Here is a 19,559-nt window from a genome sequence, read left to right as displayed (position 1 = left end):
CATAAACTAAACTTATCTTACTTTATACTCAATTTTCAAAGTATTTTAAGACTCAGTAATTTGGTCTGATAATTACTAATTCCTAAGAAAGGCAATGGGGAGATGAATGAAAGGTTAAAATTCTTAAGTATATATTCAATGTTTTAGCATATAGCTTCCACTAACAATTTGCAAGTGCTATTTGTACGTAGCATGTTTAAAAATATCTTTTCTTGTATAACTAATATCTGTATTTCTTGATCAATAAGCAACAAATTTTATGGAATTCTTTGTGTACAAAAATTAAAACAAAGATACAATGTTATGTAGTACAAGTGGTCAAGGTGGGCAGTTCCAAAGTCCAATAACACTAGGATACACATCTGGATGGTCTCTTCCAATGAACTCTTGTGGTACTATTGAAACTTTGAGGTTTTTAATTTCAACCATTAGTAGCAATAACTGAAAGTACTGACAACAACATTGTTTGTACTTTATGAAACAATAATGTCTTTGCACCAAGAAGAAAAAAGTGGCAGTTGGTTTGGAAAAATACAGAATTGCAAAAATTTAAAAAAAATTATCCAATTTGATTAAACAGACCATTCAATCAGCCATGAGAAAGAGCTGACAAGTATGGTTGACTGGCTGACTAATTCAAAATGAGCCATAATAAGCCAATCATCCATGCAATGGTGAAATTGAAGCCCTGGAACCTTAAGATGGCAGGTGAGAGCTCTGACCACCAGGCAGAAAACATAAGTAGGGGAAGGACAACCAAAGGGTGAGATTCAAAATTGCTAAAACACTCCACAATGGACAAACAGAAGATACAGACGAGATTATGGTTATATAGGGATGTGGAGATAAGCATTTGGCAATGTCTATCTTGGTCATCTACAGGGTGGCCCATAAGTCCCTACCCATCCATATGTTATTATAAACAACGTTATAATACTAATGATGAGTTGAAGGCAGCTGTTACCTAAGCATTTGGAATAATAACCCTGCTATGTGGAGGAAAATGTCTCACAGAACATGGCGTCTCATAATATTATGCAGTGAGAATGAGGGACAGCACACAGATACACTGGATACATAAGATATATGGATGGGTAGGGACTTACGGGCCACCTTGTATAAGCCTGGAGAAAATACCAGTGTGATGCAAAAAATGACTCCATGGTAAAACTGTGCAGTTGAATGAAATGACTGAGGCAAAACAGGCTTCCAATCCCCAATTTTCTTGGTAACAACAGAGTCTGCAATAAAACAGGCTTCCAATCCCCAATTTTCTTGGTAACAACACTGTCTGCAATAAAAACCTGGTGAAAGATGTAGAACAGGTTAGATAGCCTGCCAAGATGGTTGGCTGGTCATGAGATCCTGAGGCAGAGGAAACAGATATAGGAAACACAAGAGTTGGAGACAAAAACAGGATCAAAATTCTTCCAACATGAAACTTGAAGAGCCCAATGATCCTTGACTTAAACACAGAACACAAATGCCAAAGAAAATCATCAGACCAAGCTTCCACAAGAACAGAACCAATTTGGTAGTCACTAATATTGTTAACTACTTGGCATACATCATGGAAAAAAATGACTAAATAAGACATCCAAGAAGAAGGAACAGATAAGGGCTGCAAAGGTGAAGGACAAGAAATAGTAACAGGTGCCATATTAGGATCCAACTGAGACAAGCAGGCAACAAGGTTGGAAAAAAGACTGTTGTACTTATTCAACTAATTCTAAAAACTCAAGGATTTTGGCAAATATGTATCTACACACAAATGAGGCCCATACATAAATCACAAAGATAAAATGATTGTAAACATATGCACGTTAAGGTTACAACAACATAGAAAACATATGTAAAGTCAAAGCTGAAGACAACAAATGAGCCAACATGAAAGAAAGAAGGGAGAAGAGATCCCCAGAAAGCCACTCAGAATTTTAGGGGAGAGCCTCAAAGGGGAGATGGATGGTAAAGAGATACCATAAAAGAGTTGTGAGGGTAAGATAAATGTGGTAAAACTAGGCAGGGGTCAGACTTACAGGAGATTCATGGGCCACATTCCAAACAGGCAAAATAGAACCTAACAATTGTTGGTCCGTAAAGAACAGTCTTCTGCACAATTATATGCAAGAGCAAACTGATATAAAGCCCATGATGAGTGAGACATGTTAATCCTATCGCTTAATTGTGAGGCAAATTGGTAAGCATGTACCCAAATATCCAGAAAAAGGAGGGAACCAAATAAAGATTGGAAAATTAGTCATTTAGTAAGGCACAGTTCATAGGAAATAGGGAAAAGGGATAAAATGTTGTATACCTGAAAAATGAAATCTGAAAAGACTATATTGAACATAACTGACTCTTCAGATGGGACACTAGAAGGCATTCCAAAATCAGGTGGAAATAAGTAATCTTATTTCTTATCCACCTGAAAAGGCTTAGCTCCTTCAGGAGATGGGACAAGGTCTTGAAACACAGGTTGGCCCATGTAACTTTCAATCTTCTAGTAAATAAATGCAGGTAAATCATCCACTGGATCATCCCTCACCTGAAGCCTGAGACATAGTGCTAGTTACAGATGTGACCCCTGAAGGGATAACATGAGCTTCGAAATTCATAATGAAGAAAAGTCAACCAATAAAAGTATAAACAGCAATGTGACTGTAATAAACTGGAAAAAAAGTGAAGTTAAGAAATACTCTTAATAGAAACTTGAAGTGAAATAAATGAAGACCACTTTGTGAATATACTAGAGACAAATGTGAAACTTTAAAAAAACAAAAAAGAACATGTTCAAACATAAACAAAAGAGATAGTTCAGTAGACATACAGAGAACCACATGCATCACGTCTCACTCCTGTTGGTGGTGAAGTGACAGATGATGAAAAAACATATGCTGGAATCATTTGATTCAAATAGGAGAAAGCACAAAGCTTAAAGAATTAGTAAAAAGAACTGTACAGAGAGCAGCACTAGACAATAATAGATAATCTTGTGAGTGAAGGAAAATACTGTATTGAAAACAACCATAATTACAAGCTCTAGCCTATTTAAAAAATAAATTAAAAACAAGAATTGCTACAACAGCATTTAAATTGAACTAAGAACTTAACATATTAAAATTTAAGATTAGACTTGTTTTACCATTCTCATTGGTTTGTTCTTTTCTTTCTCTTCCCCAGGTTTTGGAAAGTGCAACGGAAGCAGAACTTTTCAATGAAGTTGAACGTTTGCCTTCAAACACTTTTCCACAATCAGAAACCTTAAATAAATATTCTTCCATGTCTTCTTCCTTGGCAGCTATCTTTGAATCTTTATTTTCTTTTTTATAGTTAAGCTTGGATAATGAAAAGGATCTTGTAAATCCTTGGGATTCCTGTAGGATGAAAATACATATCACTTAATAGTTATGTTTGAACTGTTACAAGTAAATAGTGAATGTATGTATGAAAATAACAGAAACATTAAAATATGTAAATCTCATGGATCAAAGGAATAATAGTTTAAAACTTTTAAAAAGTTACTGGAGAGTGGGGGTAGAGTTTGATCACTGAAAGACCTTTTTCCCCTTCTTCAGAAATAGTTAAATTCCAGCACAGGCGTTTATTTTGTAATATGATGTTTGAAACAGCTTTTAAAGAACAAGTACAAAATTTGAAATAAAAAGCAATAAGCATGATTTAAGGAAGTTGTTTAAAATTTTTTTGTTAAAAGCAATTTTTTTGGATATAATTTATCATGACTTCCACAAAAATACTGAAAAGATACTACTTAAAAGGTCGGTTTTTAAGTTTAGATATTATAACATGAGCAACAATCATTAAAATCAGATTAAAAGTCTTCAGTTATAGAAGATATTAAATAAGTACAACTTGTAATGATCCCTAGAAACTTATTTTAGTTGATTTGATTTATATAAAATTGGTACTTTTGGCAACATCAGTTGTACCTTAAAACTAGATTATAACTGTTAGTTGCTGAGAAAAGATGGCACCAAAGAAAAGAAAATTCTCTTCTGATTTAGAAGTATCTCTACCAGAATGTATTTGAATATGTATGAACAAAATTGCAAAATTAAGATTCACAAATTCAGAAAGGACTTACCCATTGAACAATAAGAATATTATTGTTTTGAAGAAATACTTGGGTATGAGACAGACTGAAGCCTTCATCTGAGTTTATACTTGTAGCAAGGTTTTAGACAGCAGTTTAAGAGCAAAGTTAATGATAGCATTTGATAGATTGCAAAGTGAAATGATTCAAAACTATCCAAATGACTGAATAACTAAGGATTTATAAAATTGCTATCACAATAATTGACCTGCATGTGGAAACCATATAATTTAAGCATGTGAGGTTATAGACTAACGAGTACATTTTACCAACAATCATATTGCTTATAAAGGTGAAATCATCTGTTACTTAACCTCAGAGAAAAAAGTGACCTATTACAAGATTAAATTATATTAATGAAAATACCTGATATGCATTCAATGAGAAACTAGCTTTTCTTTTGAGGAAATAATAAATAATCTGTCAGATTAGTATAAGCCAGAAATAATACATTCAATTTGGAGGTTGTATACGTCTCAGAATATGTTAATACAAAATTATTAAAAATAAGAACCTCACTGAACTCTGTAAAAAAACCCATATCTAACACCTCATGCCACTAACAAGAAGTTTTTACACATGTGCCAACCCTTTGAATAAAACTACCACCCCTACACACAATAATGTGCACTGCACTAGACTACTACCCTTCAGCACTTGTATAAAAAAACATAAAAAATAAACTCCTACATGGTGAGGCAAAAGAGACAACAGAAGTCAGAGGGAAGGGTAGGCGATCCTGTATAGAGGTGAATATTTGTCTTAAATATATCTTCAGGTAACAAAATAGATAAAACCCACTTTTAGACAATGGTACAGTGACCAGTAAATACAGAAATGAAAAAGATGAAAATACAGCAAAAACAAAACCTCATGAAATATTTCAACCCACTGGGTGTGTACATGTGGGAGGAGAGGTACTAGAAGCATCACTTGGTGGGAAGATATCTTAGCCATCTCAAGCAGATAATACTTTTACATTTCTAGTGTTAGTGTGGAAATAATACTGCCAAAAGAACCTTCTGCATGGTATTAGTGTTGCAGAGGTAAGTGGCCAGAATATAAAGTTAGCTCATCTAGCCTGTATATTTAAATTAGTTAGCAGATAGGTTCTTATGGTAGTAATACTACAACTCCATGTAGACACTCCTGCTCTAGTTACACTCAAGAGGTGTGTCCACTCATTCTTATACTCTAGTGATATTACACTGACCCAAAATGAACTCTTCATATCAACCCTCCAGTGGATTAATACTTGAAAAAAAAAAAATACTTCTCCAACTTCTTTAAATAAAACAGGAGGGAAGAACTTATGAAGAGAAAAACATTGGGTACATTGACTGAACAGAAATACTCTAACATCAACATAAGGTCTCGCACAGGGTTACCATAAATACGGACCACATGAGAGGGTAGGAAGCCATGCTTGGTGCTGTTTGTTTGCAGCTAGTATTAAAGCACAGAAGGTAAGTTATATAAACTGCTTAAGTATTCTTGTGGAAAATCCTATCTCAACAGTGACCATTTGCAACAGGAAATGAAGTCAAAATTTGTTATACCTTAATGTCAATTTTGAAAGAGAGAACTATTTTCAATGAGGCAACAGTAACCACATGGTATGTTTCATTATCTACAGTATATATATTACAAAATTTGAAAGAAAAGAAATAAATTATTTCTTTAGGTCCTTTGGGAAAACTGTAGAAAGGTAACTAGACAGAGACAATACTCAGAAACAAAAGGAACTACATTCTGGTGTAAGTAATGCAAAACAAAAATTTGAAGATCATCCATGGGATTTTGGCAGTCAAAGTCAAGAATAGTTACGAGATTAAAAATTTTATAGGTGACAAAATAAAAAAACAAAGATGATAGAAGTCATCTTTCAATGAAGAACAAATAAGCTATACAAGTTATTTAACTCAGTCAAGACAGAAGTCGCAAAAAGAAGAATCCTGTGAGGGGGGAGGGGAGATGGTTACCAGCTCAAAAGGGAGATATGTTGCAAGCAAGATAAGCAATCTTGCAGAAAATCTTATTTCAATAGTGGGCTCAGGACAGGGGCATATGGGCTTATTAGCACCTGTGGTTATCCTCTACTTAATGCAAATTCCATGAAAAGTATTTTTTGAGACATTACCAACCACATAGTCAGTTTCATTGTCTACAGTTATTTTTTTTGTATTTTTAGGGGGTTTTGTTGTTCAAACAGCAAGAAAATGAAATAATCAACTCACCTCATTCAAGCTGCTGGGAAAACTGGAAAATGGTGACTGAAAGAATACTATGCTCAGAAGCAAGAAAACTGTAATGTGCTTTTAAAAATTCAGTCACCTTCATAAACAGCCCAAGTCTTGGGGAAGAATTAATAGTCTGGGAATAAAATCAACCCACACTGTGGTACATAGAGTGGAAGGTAAAAACATCTGAGTAATATCTCCCACAGGAGAGATGAAGAAGAAAATATGTCATAAGAGACAGACAATACACAGAACAGGTGGTAAATGGTAAACATGTAAGAGTCTCAAGAACTAAACGTAGGTTCCATTCCAGATAAAAAAGGAACTGATAAGAAAGGATAAAAAAAGAATCTATGAGAGTCAGAGAAAAGAAAAGAGAATGATTAGAGAACTAAACACAGGTTCCACTTTGGAATAGGAAACACATTAGAAGGACAACTGATTAGAGAGGATCGAAAAGAATCCATAAGACCCAGAGAAAGAAAAAGAGACTGGTTGAAGATCGTCAACAAAGTCTCTGTAACTGACAGTTAGAGATGTGGATAAGCTGCTCTCAAAATTCCAAATAAATAAGGATGAATACATAAGAGTCCAAAGAACTAAACATAGGTTCCAGTGTGGAAAAAGAAACAAATTAGTAAGATAACTGATTATAAAAGGAAAAATAGACCTGTAAAAATCAGGGGAAAAAAAAAAAGAAAAGTCATAAAAAATTGCTCTGTAACTGGCAGTTTAGAAAAGAATAACAAAACAGGTAAACAATGACACTAGATGAGAAAGAGCTAGATCATCAGGAGGAGGAGTGTGATGAATGGGCCAAAATTGAGAAGCCATCTATTTAAGGTTGTAAATTGCAAGGGACTGCTAATAACAGTGAGTTAGAAAGTAGGCTGCTATACAAAAAAACACCTGTCCGTATTACAAGGGACTGAACAAAAGCTACATATGAAGATGAAGCCAAAGAACATCAAAGTGAAAGTTAAACATTTGAGACTAATGTAAAGAAAAAGGATCTCCAAAATGGAAGAGATAGGCTTTAAAATTATCAAGAGTACAAAGAGTAGAAACCATGGTTGAAATGGTCAAAGATAGGTAGTGAGAAGAACCTGGTATGGGATGTTGCAAATTAAAAACAGCCTCCAGGAAAAGGTTGCAGAGGAAAACAGACATACCGAAAAATGATGGATCAATATAGACCCTCATTCATAGTGAATACTACAAGGGTTGCAAACGGCTGTTACAAAAAATGGTAGCACGTTTACGTAGAGAAATGAGAAAAGATATGTCCAAAGAAAGAAAATAATTTACATGGAAATGTAAATAAGGTTGAATCCACTCAGCAAACAAAGTGATAAAGATTCCAAAATATATCAAATATTCAATGGGTGTCAACATCAACTCAGAAAACTGACCAACCAACCCAGGAAGCAAATTCCCACAGAACAGGGCTTTGAGATGCCAAATGTCCATGCAGTAGTGGTAAAATATACAATGGGAAAGCCCTTAGAACACAATTAAAAATAGACAGGTGCGAGTTCTGAAGTAGAAAAAAAGCTCCCAAGAGAAAACCTGTGTTGGTACATGAAAACATTAATGAAAAAATTCTAAAATTTGTAAGAAGTCAACTTTAAGCTTACCATGCACAAGTAATAAAAAAGTGCCAAAGAGAAAATTAAAGCAAAAATGTGGTACACAAGCCCTGAAAGTTTGATAACTATTTCATATAATCCTAGTTGGCTCTCAAAGTGACAGATGTTTCACAGATATATTAAATGTTATTTCTCACGTGTTTTTTTTTTTGCTACAAATGTTATGTGAGAACAATTGTATTACTAATATTTTTTCCTCATAAAATCTACAGAAACATAACTTCTGTGAATGATTAAAATATTTTTATATGAAAAACACATACGTTTTTAGTTTTTCCATATTGAGCTTACCAAAGTCACCGACATCAATCAAGTGATAACTGATGAATGAAAGGACTTAGAAAAAAAATTTAAAATATGAAATACTAAATTTACTTAATATTATTTCAACTAAATATTAAGTTATACATGCAATTTCTCACTGCAGAATCTCACTGTATTAATTTCTTAACTTTCTAATCTAAATAAGCTAATATTTTTTTTAAATTTTTGTTCAAAGATAACTAAATTAAAGTTACTACAACTGAAGTTAAAATTATGACTAAACCTTCTGTGCAATTAATCCTATCTCTGTGATCATGAGTCAAAAGCAATGTCATCATGTTTGATAACTTGTATTTAAAATTTTATTGAACTACTATTTTATCATTTTATGTCAATAAGTTTGATATCAAACTGTACAATATATAATTCAAATTTTAGTATTATACCTTATTCAATTTCTTAATTTAAATGTATTAAAAAACAAACATGAAGCAATGATCAGATACTTGTGATGTCAAAATATAAAGTCGATAGTTTTGTGCAAATTACTGATATCAACAAACTAGGAGATAAAATAAGGACTTCCTCTCCTTTCTATTTACTGAGATATGGCTCACAAACTGAATCAAGCAATAACTTTACTCATCTCTTTCCATTTTTGGAAACAGTCTCTTGTGTACACTGACTTGGGTGTATGACAGGTGAACAACTAACTGAAAGCTCAGAAATCCCCATGTTGCTTTCACAGCCATTTAAGTGTTAACACACCACCTAATTCTTTAAAAATAAGATTTTAAGGAGGCAGGATGTGTCTTTAGTCTGCTTAAAATTTCATATTTTTAGACCAAAATACAAGTTAGTTATTAAAATTCATAAATGTTAATAGAATTCTACAATATCGATATGGTAAAGTATGACTATTGGATTACTTTAATGTATATATAAAACCTAAAAAAAGTATTTTGTTTCACATCCTCTGCATGCTAAATATCTTAAGTCTTAGCAAGCCACAAGCAGCAGCAACTGAGATAATTGTTTGCTTTACTTTTTCATATACAAGTTTAAGAACTTGTTTGTAAAGAATAATAAATGTTTATATATAACGTGTAACAATAGAAATGTGACTATTTTAACAAATACTAGTCCACGAAAACTCAGCCACAACAGGTCACTTTGTAAAAACTAAAGGCTAATTTTATATAATTGGATGTGGTAACTTAAGTGCACTGCTTCATTGTAATTTCTGATTCGTTAGTCAGACACAACTGGAAGGTCAATATATTAAAAATAAATATATTTAAATGTATAATGTTATGAGATTTAAACTAATTAGAATAAACATTTATTTTTCTTGTTACAATCTGTAGTCATTGTATAATGAAAGAAACAACTTATATTTCCTAATTTCTTTATGGTGATTACAAGGTCACTCAAATTGGTAGACCCCCTTGTAGTTAGGGTAGAGAAAATAACAGACAAAATAAAGTTTTTTTCTGAAAACAAACATTTGAAATATGTTTAGGAGGTTTTTAAACATTACACAAATAATATTTGAGACATTTTGGGTGAATAGGTTTTTAATCATGACAGGAAAATCAATTTCCACAAGGATTATTAAAAAACAGACTCAATATTTTCACAAACAAATCATTAAAAAAATACTTCATTAAAATATCAGATATTTTGTGTACAAAAGACTTCGAATTATTACTAAAAGTATACTAAATTTTTTATGATACACATACAGCATTAAAAGCTATATTATAAATACTTCATGTGTGCAAATTTGCATACAAACTCATGTATTTTTGCAGAGCTTTTTGCAAAAGGGTTAAAATTACAAATTTCAAAGGATCTGATGTTCTTGTACAATGTACAGTTTGACTGTAAATATTTTAAACAATAACACTGCAAACCACAATACAGCCATTAATTCAAATTCAAAGAAAATCAGATTCCTCTTGAAACACTCACCTGTCAAATCCTCTTTCAAAATTTATTAATAGTTCTCTCATGTTTAATTATATATTACTCATAACCAACAGAAAGTCAAGGTTTTCATCTATCCAATGATGTATTATGTTGTATTCTGAATAAATAAGCATCAATTTCACTTATAATATAACTTTGGTTTCCATGAGAATCAGAATGGTTAGCTTAAATGAATTTGTAATGGCTCTTATTACATAGTTAGAAAGCCAGAAAAACTGTCTGCTTTTTGTGTGTCTTTAGTTTAGTTTTTTAGCACATTACTACCATTAGCATAAAAAAATGTAAATGTCCTCAACAATCTGCAGCCCAAAAATTGGGTGACAACTTTGTTTCTTGATTTTCATATTTATTACAATAAAAGTACCTAAAATGTAAAAATAGGGGTCTTTTTAGGTTAGTTATGATTAGATTAGGTAAAATAAATAATAATGTAATTAAATATTTCATGAGGTACTCTCTCTAGCAGCTTCTGGGTAATGTAAAGTGAACTGCATGTATCCCAAAGGATTTACAACTTGTAATGACATGGTTAGTTAAACACAGTTCAAAGGGCAATAAAAACATATTTAATTATCAACACATGTCACAAGCTTAGAGCTACTTAATGGTAAATGAATGCAAGTGTAACTTCATGCTATAATATGAAGTGATTCTAGAAAAAAAAAAAAGAGTAATTTAGATTTATTTTAATTTTTCTTTTGATGGTTACAAGGTTGGTCAAACTGAACCAATCCCATTTTATGACAGAGATAACAACAGATAAACCATAAAGTTTCACTGAAAAAAATAATTAGAAATGTACTTAAGTTTTACAGATACCCAAAGGAAATGGAAATGTAGGATTTTTGAAATGAGGAAAAGTATTTTTAATCAGTACATGAAAATTACTTTGCACGAGCTATCCAAAACAAATACTCAACATATTTATGAACAAACCTTTATTTTAGTTTATTAAAGTTACCTCACTTAAAATATGTAATTCAAAATTGCTAAAACATTTTTCAATAATACTCTACGTGTATGTACTTAAACCAAAGATCTAATTTTCTTTAGACTATGATATACACAGAAGAGAACAAGCCAAATCTTGAATTTCAACACCAACTGAAAAAGTTAACTTGGCCTTAGGAGCATGCAAAATTGGGTACTTCCTCCAGATGCCTCAGTCTCAGGTTTTTGATTGGTTTAACTATAGCATTTTTTTTACACCCTTTGGCTTTTTATTGTTTAGGCAGTTTAATATTTTAATTAGGTGAACTTTCACCCAATTAAAAACCAAAAATGTCATTATCTTAGGTTAAAGAATTATCCAATAAGGTACCAACTTGTCTCTAATTTCACACATACAGAGCTTGGTGAAATTGTACTTATGCTTCAAACCATTTAGTTTTCCAACAGGGAAAAATTAAAAATCTAAGTATATATCAATAACATATTTTGATATAGTACACATTTCTGTCAATTTCAAAATTCATGTTGCAATTTTTCAGACGTTAACTACAATTTACCTATTGTACAGCAGCAATCAATTAATTCTCTTATGCTACAAGCTCAATCAATTTCGCCAGATCCATGACCCCAATTTGATCTTTGGAGTATCCATACTATAAATTTTAATATGTTTTGTATTCCTTCACAAAATTTTGAAAGCCTTCAGTAAACATTACAAGTTTTTTGTACACACAAAAAAACAATTTCTAATGACAGCTTTACTAAAAAGATCTCAATGAATATATGGAATCAAAGTGTTGACTGCTCCAAGTGCAAAGTGATTTTCATGTTGAGTAAAAGTACTTTTCTTCCTCTGAAAACTGTCAAATTTCATTTGCATAACTTCTAAAACCTCCAAAATAAATTTCAAATATTTTAAAAATTGAGCTTTATATTGTGTCCTTATTTTCTCTATCCTAACTCCATGCACACACACACAGTCAATTTGTTTAACCTCATAACCAACATATAAAATACGAGACAAATCCAAATTATCCTTTTTTCTTTCTAGAACTGTAAACTGTGACAGGAAACTACATTTCCCTTTGGACTGTGTCAAACTAATAATCCCATCACATGAGCTGTAAATCACTTGAACATGCAACTCACTTTACCCTATTGATTTACATAACATGAAAGCTGTTCACAAGCATACCTTGTGATAATATTTTTGTCTATCTTACCTAGTCTAACCTAAAAAAGTTTTAATTTGTGCATTTTAGTTATTTTTATAACAGTAAATAAACAATAAATAAGAAAACCAAGACATTAACCCTACTTGTTTATACTAATGATACTACTACACTAAATTTATTTAAATAATGCACCTAAGAATATACGAGGGCTGTTCAAAAAATATACACGGACTGACTTCATAAAACAAAATGTACTTTATTTAGAAGTTACAGGTCTGGGACCCCTTCAAAGTACTCTCCTCTCCAACGCACACACTTATCCCAACGGTGTTTCCACTTGTTGAAACAGTCCTGGTACGCTTCTTTTGTAATGTCCTCCAGCTCCTTCGTCACATTTGCCTTAATCTAGGGAATCGTCTCAAATCTTCTTCCTTTCAAGGGTCTTTTGAGTTTGGGGAACAAGAAAAAATTGCAAGGAGCAAGGTCAGGTGAGTAGGGGAAAGAACAGTGATCGAGTGTTTGGCCAAAAACGCACAAGTTCTGAGGCACAAATTTCGCAGCAACGCAGTGCATCTTCAATTTTTCGGTCAAAATCTCGTAACAAGATCTAACTGATATCCCACACTCTTCAGCAAGCTCCCTGACAGTCAGACGTCGATTTGCCCGCACCAGGGTGTTGATTTTGTGGACGTGTGGGTCGTCAGTTAACGTGGAAGGACGTCCAGGATGCTCATCATCTTCAATGGACTGTCGATCATCCTTAAAACGTTCATGCCACTTGAAACATGCCGTACGCTTCATAGCAACATCACCGTAAGCCGTGTTAAGCATATCAAAAGTTTCAGTTGCAGATTTTCCAAGTTTAACACAAAATTTCACAGCAAGTCGTTGCTCCTTCAGGTCATTCATTCTGAAATCCGCCAAATGAAAAAATCGCACTTCACTTAAAACTGTGTAGCTAATACACAAATGAAGATATCTGCAATCGGGAAATGACGTCGTAATCAGCTGATCTGTGCGAACCTAACGACACCAAGCGGATTCCCCTGGAACCAACTGGAGCCATGCAATTCAAACAGTCCGCGTATTTTTTTAACAGACCTCATAGAATGACATTAAAAAGAAAACAAGGTTCTATATAACTATCATATATTTTCTAGTTTCTAACTATACAATAAGAGCCATAAAATAAAAAAAAAAAAAAAAGCTAAACTTACTATTAGTAATAAATCAAAGTATTAAACGTCAGAGAGAACTACTAGTAATTTGTGAAAGAGAGGATGTGGAACATGGGCATGATAAATGAGTCTGATTTTCCAGTTTGGCTCCATAAAAAAAATATGACTGAAGGTTACAAAAATTGTACTTTGCCTGAGTAATAACTACATTATAGTGAGTACTTGATCTTAAATTCTGCACTTCTCAAAGGGATGGTAAATAAATTAAAAGAGGGAAACCTAGAAAACTAATGTTACAATTTTCATTCCAGGAGAGATTAAGGATTTTATTAAACATTTCCTTATAAAATGAAGGACATAAAACTTGTATAATATTAAAATATGATTTATTAGCTATGTTTTGATGCAATGTTTCTTTGTGTACCATGATAATAAGGTGATTTATATTTTACATAGCTCTCTAAAAAGTTGTAGCATGCTTACTTTGACCAGCATGTACATAACAAAAAGGTTAAACTATTTTATGAACCATATCAAACATCTTAGTATCAAGATTTGTTTAGTTAAGACTCACCAATACTGCAATAATATCATGGTTCCAAACACTTTTTTTACTTGCTTTTGGTGCTTTTGAGTATTTTTTTCTGCCATTATAAACAATTGAATCAGCAGAAGTAACAACATTTTGACCACCACCTGATCCCTTAACAAATTTGGAAAGAGAAGATTTACTGAATTAGAACTGAAACAACACCAAGCTTGTTATTCTGTTTGGGAAACAAACATTAGAAATATCACTGTGAGGAGTTGCTGTTAGTGGTGAAGTTGTTCCAGTTCCAATCATGCAGGGTTTTTTACTTTCAGAGTTTGTCTTGATAGTAAGTGGGCTGTTAGTAGCAACCATGGCAGAAGTTATGTTGTTACCATTAGTTTGGACAACAGCCTTAACCAAAGAGGTGACCGTCAATAGAATGTTTTGAAGAAAAGAAGCAAGTCCTCATCCTCCCAGTTATTAATCTGACCATAAAAGTGAGATAAATTACTACTACAACAGATTGTGAATGTTCAGAAAGGAATAACTACCTCATGCTCAGCTACAGCCTGAGTAGGCAATACAGGAGTGATATGATGATCCACTTCCACACCTACTGGCCAATAAAGATACAATATTTCACTATGTAAAAAAACAATAAATTAACAAATGTTAAGTACTTCAATAAAGTTCAAAATTTGATGATAGTAGCCATACAAGTAAAAACACTGTTCAGTAACTTGCCTTTTAGCTCCTTAAAATAATCTTTTTTAAAACTGAATGTTACAAAAAATAGTCAAAATTTTCTTCTGAGCATTAATCAAATTAAAATCACAAATGTAACAATTCAATGTAAAGCTTTTCCTTAGAAGGCCTGTAAATCAGTGGAAAAAATTGTGAAGTGAAATTGTTTATTTATCCTAGATTAAAAAGAAAGAAAAGCAGTAAAATTATTTAGTTTCAAATTTTTGTACAAAAAGATTAAATTTAAAAGATTGATATATTAACAACAAATGTAAATACCTATTGATACAATGATAGTACCTTTCACATCTAATATCTTAAGTTATGATTACTATTGCTTATTAAAAAAAAAATACACCTGATGATGAAAAAACATCTGAAGTAAAAATGTATTCTCAAGAGAACTGGTATGGGTATTAAAACTTTAATTAAACTAAAGTACAGAACAACGTTTTGACCTTCTTAGATCATCATCAGGTTTACAAAGAGTTTACAACTGACCATTGCTGGACACGTCTCAGGGATCAAAAACATGTGCCTGGCAACAGTCAATTGCAACTCTCTTTGTTAACCTGAAGGTGAACTAGGAAGGTCAAAACGTTGTTCTGCACGTTAAAGTTTTAGTACTCTTACCAGCCATCTTGAGAATAAAAAATTACACAATTACATAAACACATGGTTTATAACTAAATCAAAAACTTCAAACCAGTTACATATAATAGCTTGATACCCATTTTTTGGGGTAATGTATATAACAAAACAGTAGCATGACAATGTAGTTCTTAACAGGTTCCAAATAAATTAAACTTTATGAAAAGAAATAAAATAGCTGTTGTTTTACCTAGTATCTTTTATATGTACACACAAAAATGTCTTCACAATATATATGCTAAGCTTAAACTAAATCTTATAGAAATAAAAATATTAACCACAGACAAAATCAACAAGTTTTCAATAATGCCTCACAAACTTCACTATCCTCTTTCTTTCAGGTCAAGGTTGATTTATCAATTTTAAAAGCTTCTAAACATGCTTTATTTCATTACATATTCTATCCTTGTGGTATGCAGACATTGTATTTTTTCTACTTACTTAAGTTATATAGAAATTTTAAAAACCTTCTATTTCTCAAGTTTCTATGCAGTCTATTCTGCTCTCGAGGATTCATGATGTTAAAAAAAAAACAGATTCAAGAAATCCTGATAGACTAGAGGATATTAGTTATATATAACATCCAGGTTGAAAGGAATAGCAATTGTAGCATCCTTTGCTGGTCCAACTTATGCTGGCTGAATATTAAATCCAACCAATACTGTGAAAGAACAATGGTCAAAAGGTGAAGCTGATGACCAAACAGAAAACCTATAGAATTCAGGTACACTTTTTGTTCACTTTCTACAAAGAGGTCTTTTAGTAAAGACCCACTTTAAGATCATTGTTTTTAGTTTGGTAAAAGTCTGCTTGAGAAATAAAATTGTATAGCTAACTACAATACACTAGAAACAACTCAGTCAAGGTAGATTCAGTGCTGAGTAGCTGACAGTGAATTTTCTCAAACTTACAAGAATTTTCAAGAACTTTCAACAATGTTGTAGAACTTACAAAAATTTAAGAAACTTCTAGAATTTTCTAGAACTTTCCATAATAATATATATACAGGGTCTCACCACCTCAGTTTAATTCTAGCTGCCCAAGTGAACACACAGGCCTATCTGATTTTATCAGAGATGGCATCAAGAAGCTACAAGCATTCTCCAGATGCATTCTGTCATGTATGTGGCCAATTTATCAAGAATGGTTGATTGGTTGGTTGATTTAGTGTTTTATGGCACAAAACAGCTAGGCTATCTGCACCAAACATCTGGTAAAAAAGTAAAAATAAATTAAATGTAGTAAAATACATAAAAGGAAATGAAGGTAAAACAAAACAGCATTGAAAAACAGAAAAAGCATAAAACCAATGTTGACACCTAGTCTACAAAGTTAAGAGAGAAAGCAAAGTAAGAGAAGTTGTAAAGGACTTTCTCTAGCATAATGGTAATGATCATAACCCACCAGGAAGACTAACAGGTAAGTACAAGAACCACCACCAGTCACCTGAAGTTGGCCTTTCCAGTCCCGGTTCCGGGTTATGTGTCATTATGGCCAGTGCTAAAAGGTAAAGTAATAAAAGTGTTAAATGACATGCAGCAAAAGTGTAATAACAACTCGTCAGGATGACTAACGGGTAGTTCAAACAGCAGCGTTAGTCACCTGAAGTTGACCTTTCCAGTTCTGGTTCCAGGTTATGTGTCATAAGAGCCATTATCAAAAGGTAAAGTAATAAAAGTTTTAAAAGACATGTAGCAAAATCGTAATAATAATTAGCCAAATGTCCGGTACAACGGTAAAGTAAATGAAGTAAAATACATAAAAGGACATGAAGGTAAAAACAAAACAGCAATTAAAAACATAAAATGGCATAAAACCAATGTTGACATCCAGTCTACAAAGTTGTAAAGGACTTTCTGGAGCATAATGGTAATAATCATTGCCTGTCAGGAAGACTAACAGGTAAGTACAAGAACCACCACCAGTCACCTGAAGTTGGTCTTTCCAGTCCTGGTTTCTGGTTATTTGTCATTATGGCCAGTACCAAAAGGTAAAGTAATAAAAGTGTTAAAAGACATGCAGCAAAACTGTAATGACAGCTCACCAGGACAACTAACAGGTAGTTCAAACGGACAGTTCAAACAGCAGCATTAGTCACCTGAAGTCGACCTTTTCAGTTCTGGTGTCAAGTTATTTAATGTTATGGCCATTTTCCAATTTCAAATTGTACTAGAGAGATTGAGACTATTAAAAGGGAACCACTATTAAAAAGGTGTAATGAATAAATATCAAACACTTAAATAAGATTAAAAAGATTAATGGCCATTAAAAAACTAAACTTTATCAAGGTGGACAGTGTCACCGTCAGCAATAACACTTTCCAATGTCACAGACAAACCTTGGGACAGAACATGTTTAAAATAGTGCTGTCATTGAGAGTCATAACAATGGCAAGAAAGTAAAATGTGGCTTACAGTGATTTGAGTGTTACACAAACTACACACTGGTCCAAATAAAAGAAAACAATGAGTTAAAAAACTGTAACCAATGCGCCATCTAGTTAAAACAACTTCCTCCTTCCGAACCTTACGGAAGCTAGATGGCCAAAGTCCAATACAGTTGCTCACTCCAAGTCGACTGCCAGCTGGCACGGAGCTGAGCCTTGAATACAGGACCATAGTCCATGTACGGAATAGGCACAGTGATGATAGTGCCAGAGCAGACAGATTTAGCTGCTGTGTCTGCAAGCTCATTCCCGCAAATACCAATGTGGCCTGGAATCCAGAAAACTGGATAGAAGTAGATGTTAATGAGAAATGGGCCAGTCAGTTTTGAATATCAGCGAGAACAGGGTGCAAACTAACGTGAAGCGATTCCAGGGCCAGTAGAGAACTAAGCAAGTCAGTATAAATAGTACATTTGGAGTACTGCTTAGCTTCAATATGATCCAGGGCAAGAGATATGGCATACAGTTCAGCAGTGAACACAGAAGCTGTAGAGGGGATTCTACTAGTAACCACCAAACTGCAACAAACCATGGCAGAGCCCACAGAGTTACCCGATTTAAAACCACCCATATAAATTAGAATGGAAAGATTGTTTGAAAGATGTTCAGTAAATAAAAGATGGTACTTCTAATCAGGAGTATCTGCCTTTCTCAGATGACTTAAAAAAAGGTCACATTTGGAAACTGTAATAAGCCATGGTGGCATGGGCTGACCAGTGGATCCTGCAATGTTATCCAAAGACACACCCAATTCATCCATTTGCACCTGGATGCAACAGCCAAAAGGAGCAATGGCAGATCATCTGTTCTGAAAAACTATGGCCCACTGAGGAAGGAAAACACATCCCCAGGTGGAATGCCTTGGTAAGGAACGAAGTTTCAAAGAATATAGTAAAGACAGTTGCAAACGGCAAAGATGCAGAGAAGGTTCATGAGATTCTACATATAAGCTTCGAACTGGGGAGATGCAGAAAGCCCCAGTGCAGAGTCAAAGTCCTTGATGATGAATGGAGTCCAGCATGTTTCAGGCCGAGGGTCTGGCAGAGCCATAGACCATTGATCCATAGTAGAGTTTCCATCGAATAAGAACACGATATATCTCTAACATAAAACATCGATCCGCTCCCCAACTGGTGGTAGAGAGGACAAGAAGGATGTTCAGTGCTCTTGCGCATTTGACCCATAGCTGCTTTAAGTGTGGTATAAAGGTCAGCTTAGGTCAAAGATAAGCCCCAAGAACTTGGTCTCAGAGACCACTGACAGCAAAACTTCACCAATACGAAGTTCAGGATCAGGGTGAATACCCCGTTGGCAGCAAAAGTGCATGCAAATGGTTTTAGAGAGAAAGAAATTAAAGCCGTTCGCTGTGGTCCATTTCAATAGGCGATTGAGAGCAGTGTGTAGTTGCCGCTCAATATATCTTATGTTCAACGACTGACACGAGATGTGAAAATCGTCTACATAGAGCTCGTTTGCAACAGTAAGAGGGAGTTGTTCAGTGATGGCATTAATCTTTATACTGAAAAGTTTGACACTCAAAACACAGCCCTGAGGGACTCCAAGTTCCTGCAGAAAAAAAAACCAGGAAAGCATTGAACAAACACAAACTTGGAATCTCCTGTCCAT

The 19,559-nt window shown here is 33.6% G+C and overlaps 1 protein-coding gene across 1 annotated transcript in view; it reads right to left on the bottom strand.

Moving 5' to 3' along the window:
* LOC143250326 (uncharacterized) overlaps positions 1 to 19,559 on the bottom strand; it is a 65,767-nt gene that overhangs the window by 34,064 nt on the left and 12,144 nt on the right. Inside the window, exons 5-6 of the mRNA XM_076500778.1 lie at positions 14,644 to 14,705; positions 3,143 to 3,374 (exon numbers count right to left, since the gene is read on the bottom strand). Of these exons, the coding sequence (XP_076356893.1) occupies positions 3,143 to 3,374; positions 14,644 to 14,705 (294 nt within the window). The remainder of the gene's footprint in view (positions 1 to 3,142; positions 3,375 to 14,643; positions 14,706 to 19,559) is intronic.

Source organism: Tachypleus tridentatus, chromosome 5 (assembly GCF_004210375.1).
Source record: "Tachypleus tridentatus isolate NWPU-2018 chromosome 5, ASM421037v1, whole genome shotgun sequence".
NCBI lineage: Eukaryota > Metazoa > Arthropoda > Merostomata > Xiphosura > Limulidae > Tachypleus > Tachypleus tridentatus.
This window is presented reverse-complemented; position numbering and strand designations above follow the sequence as displayed.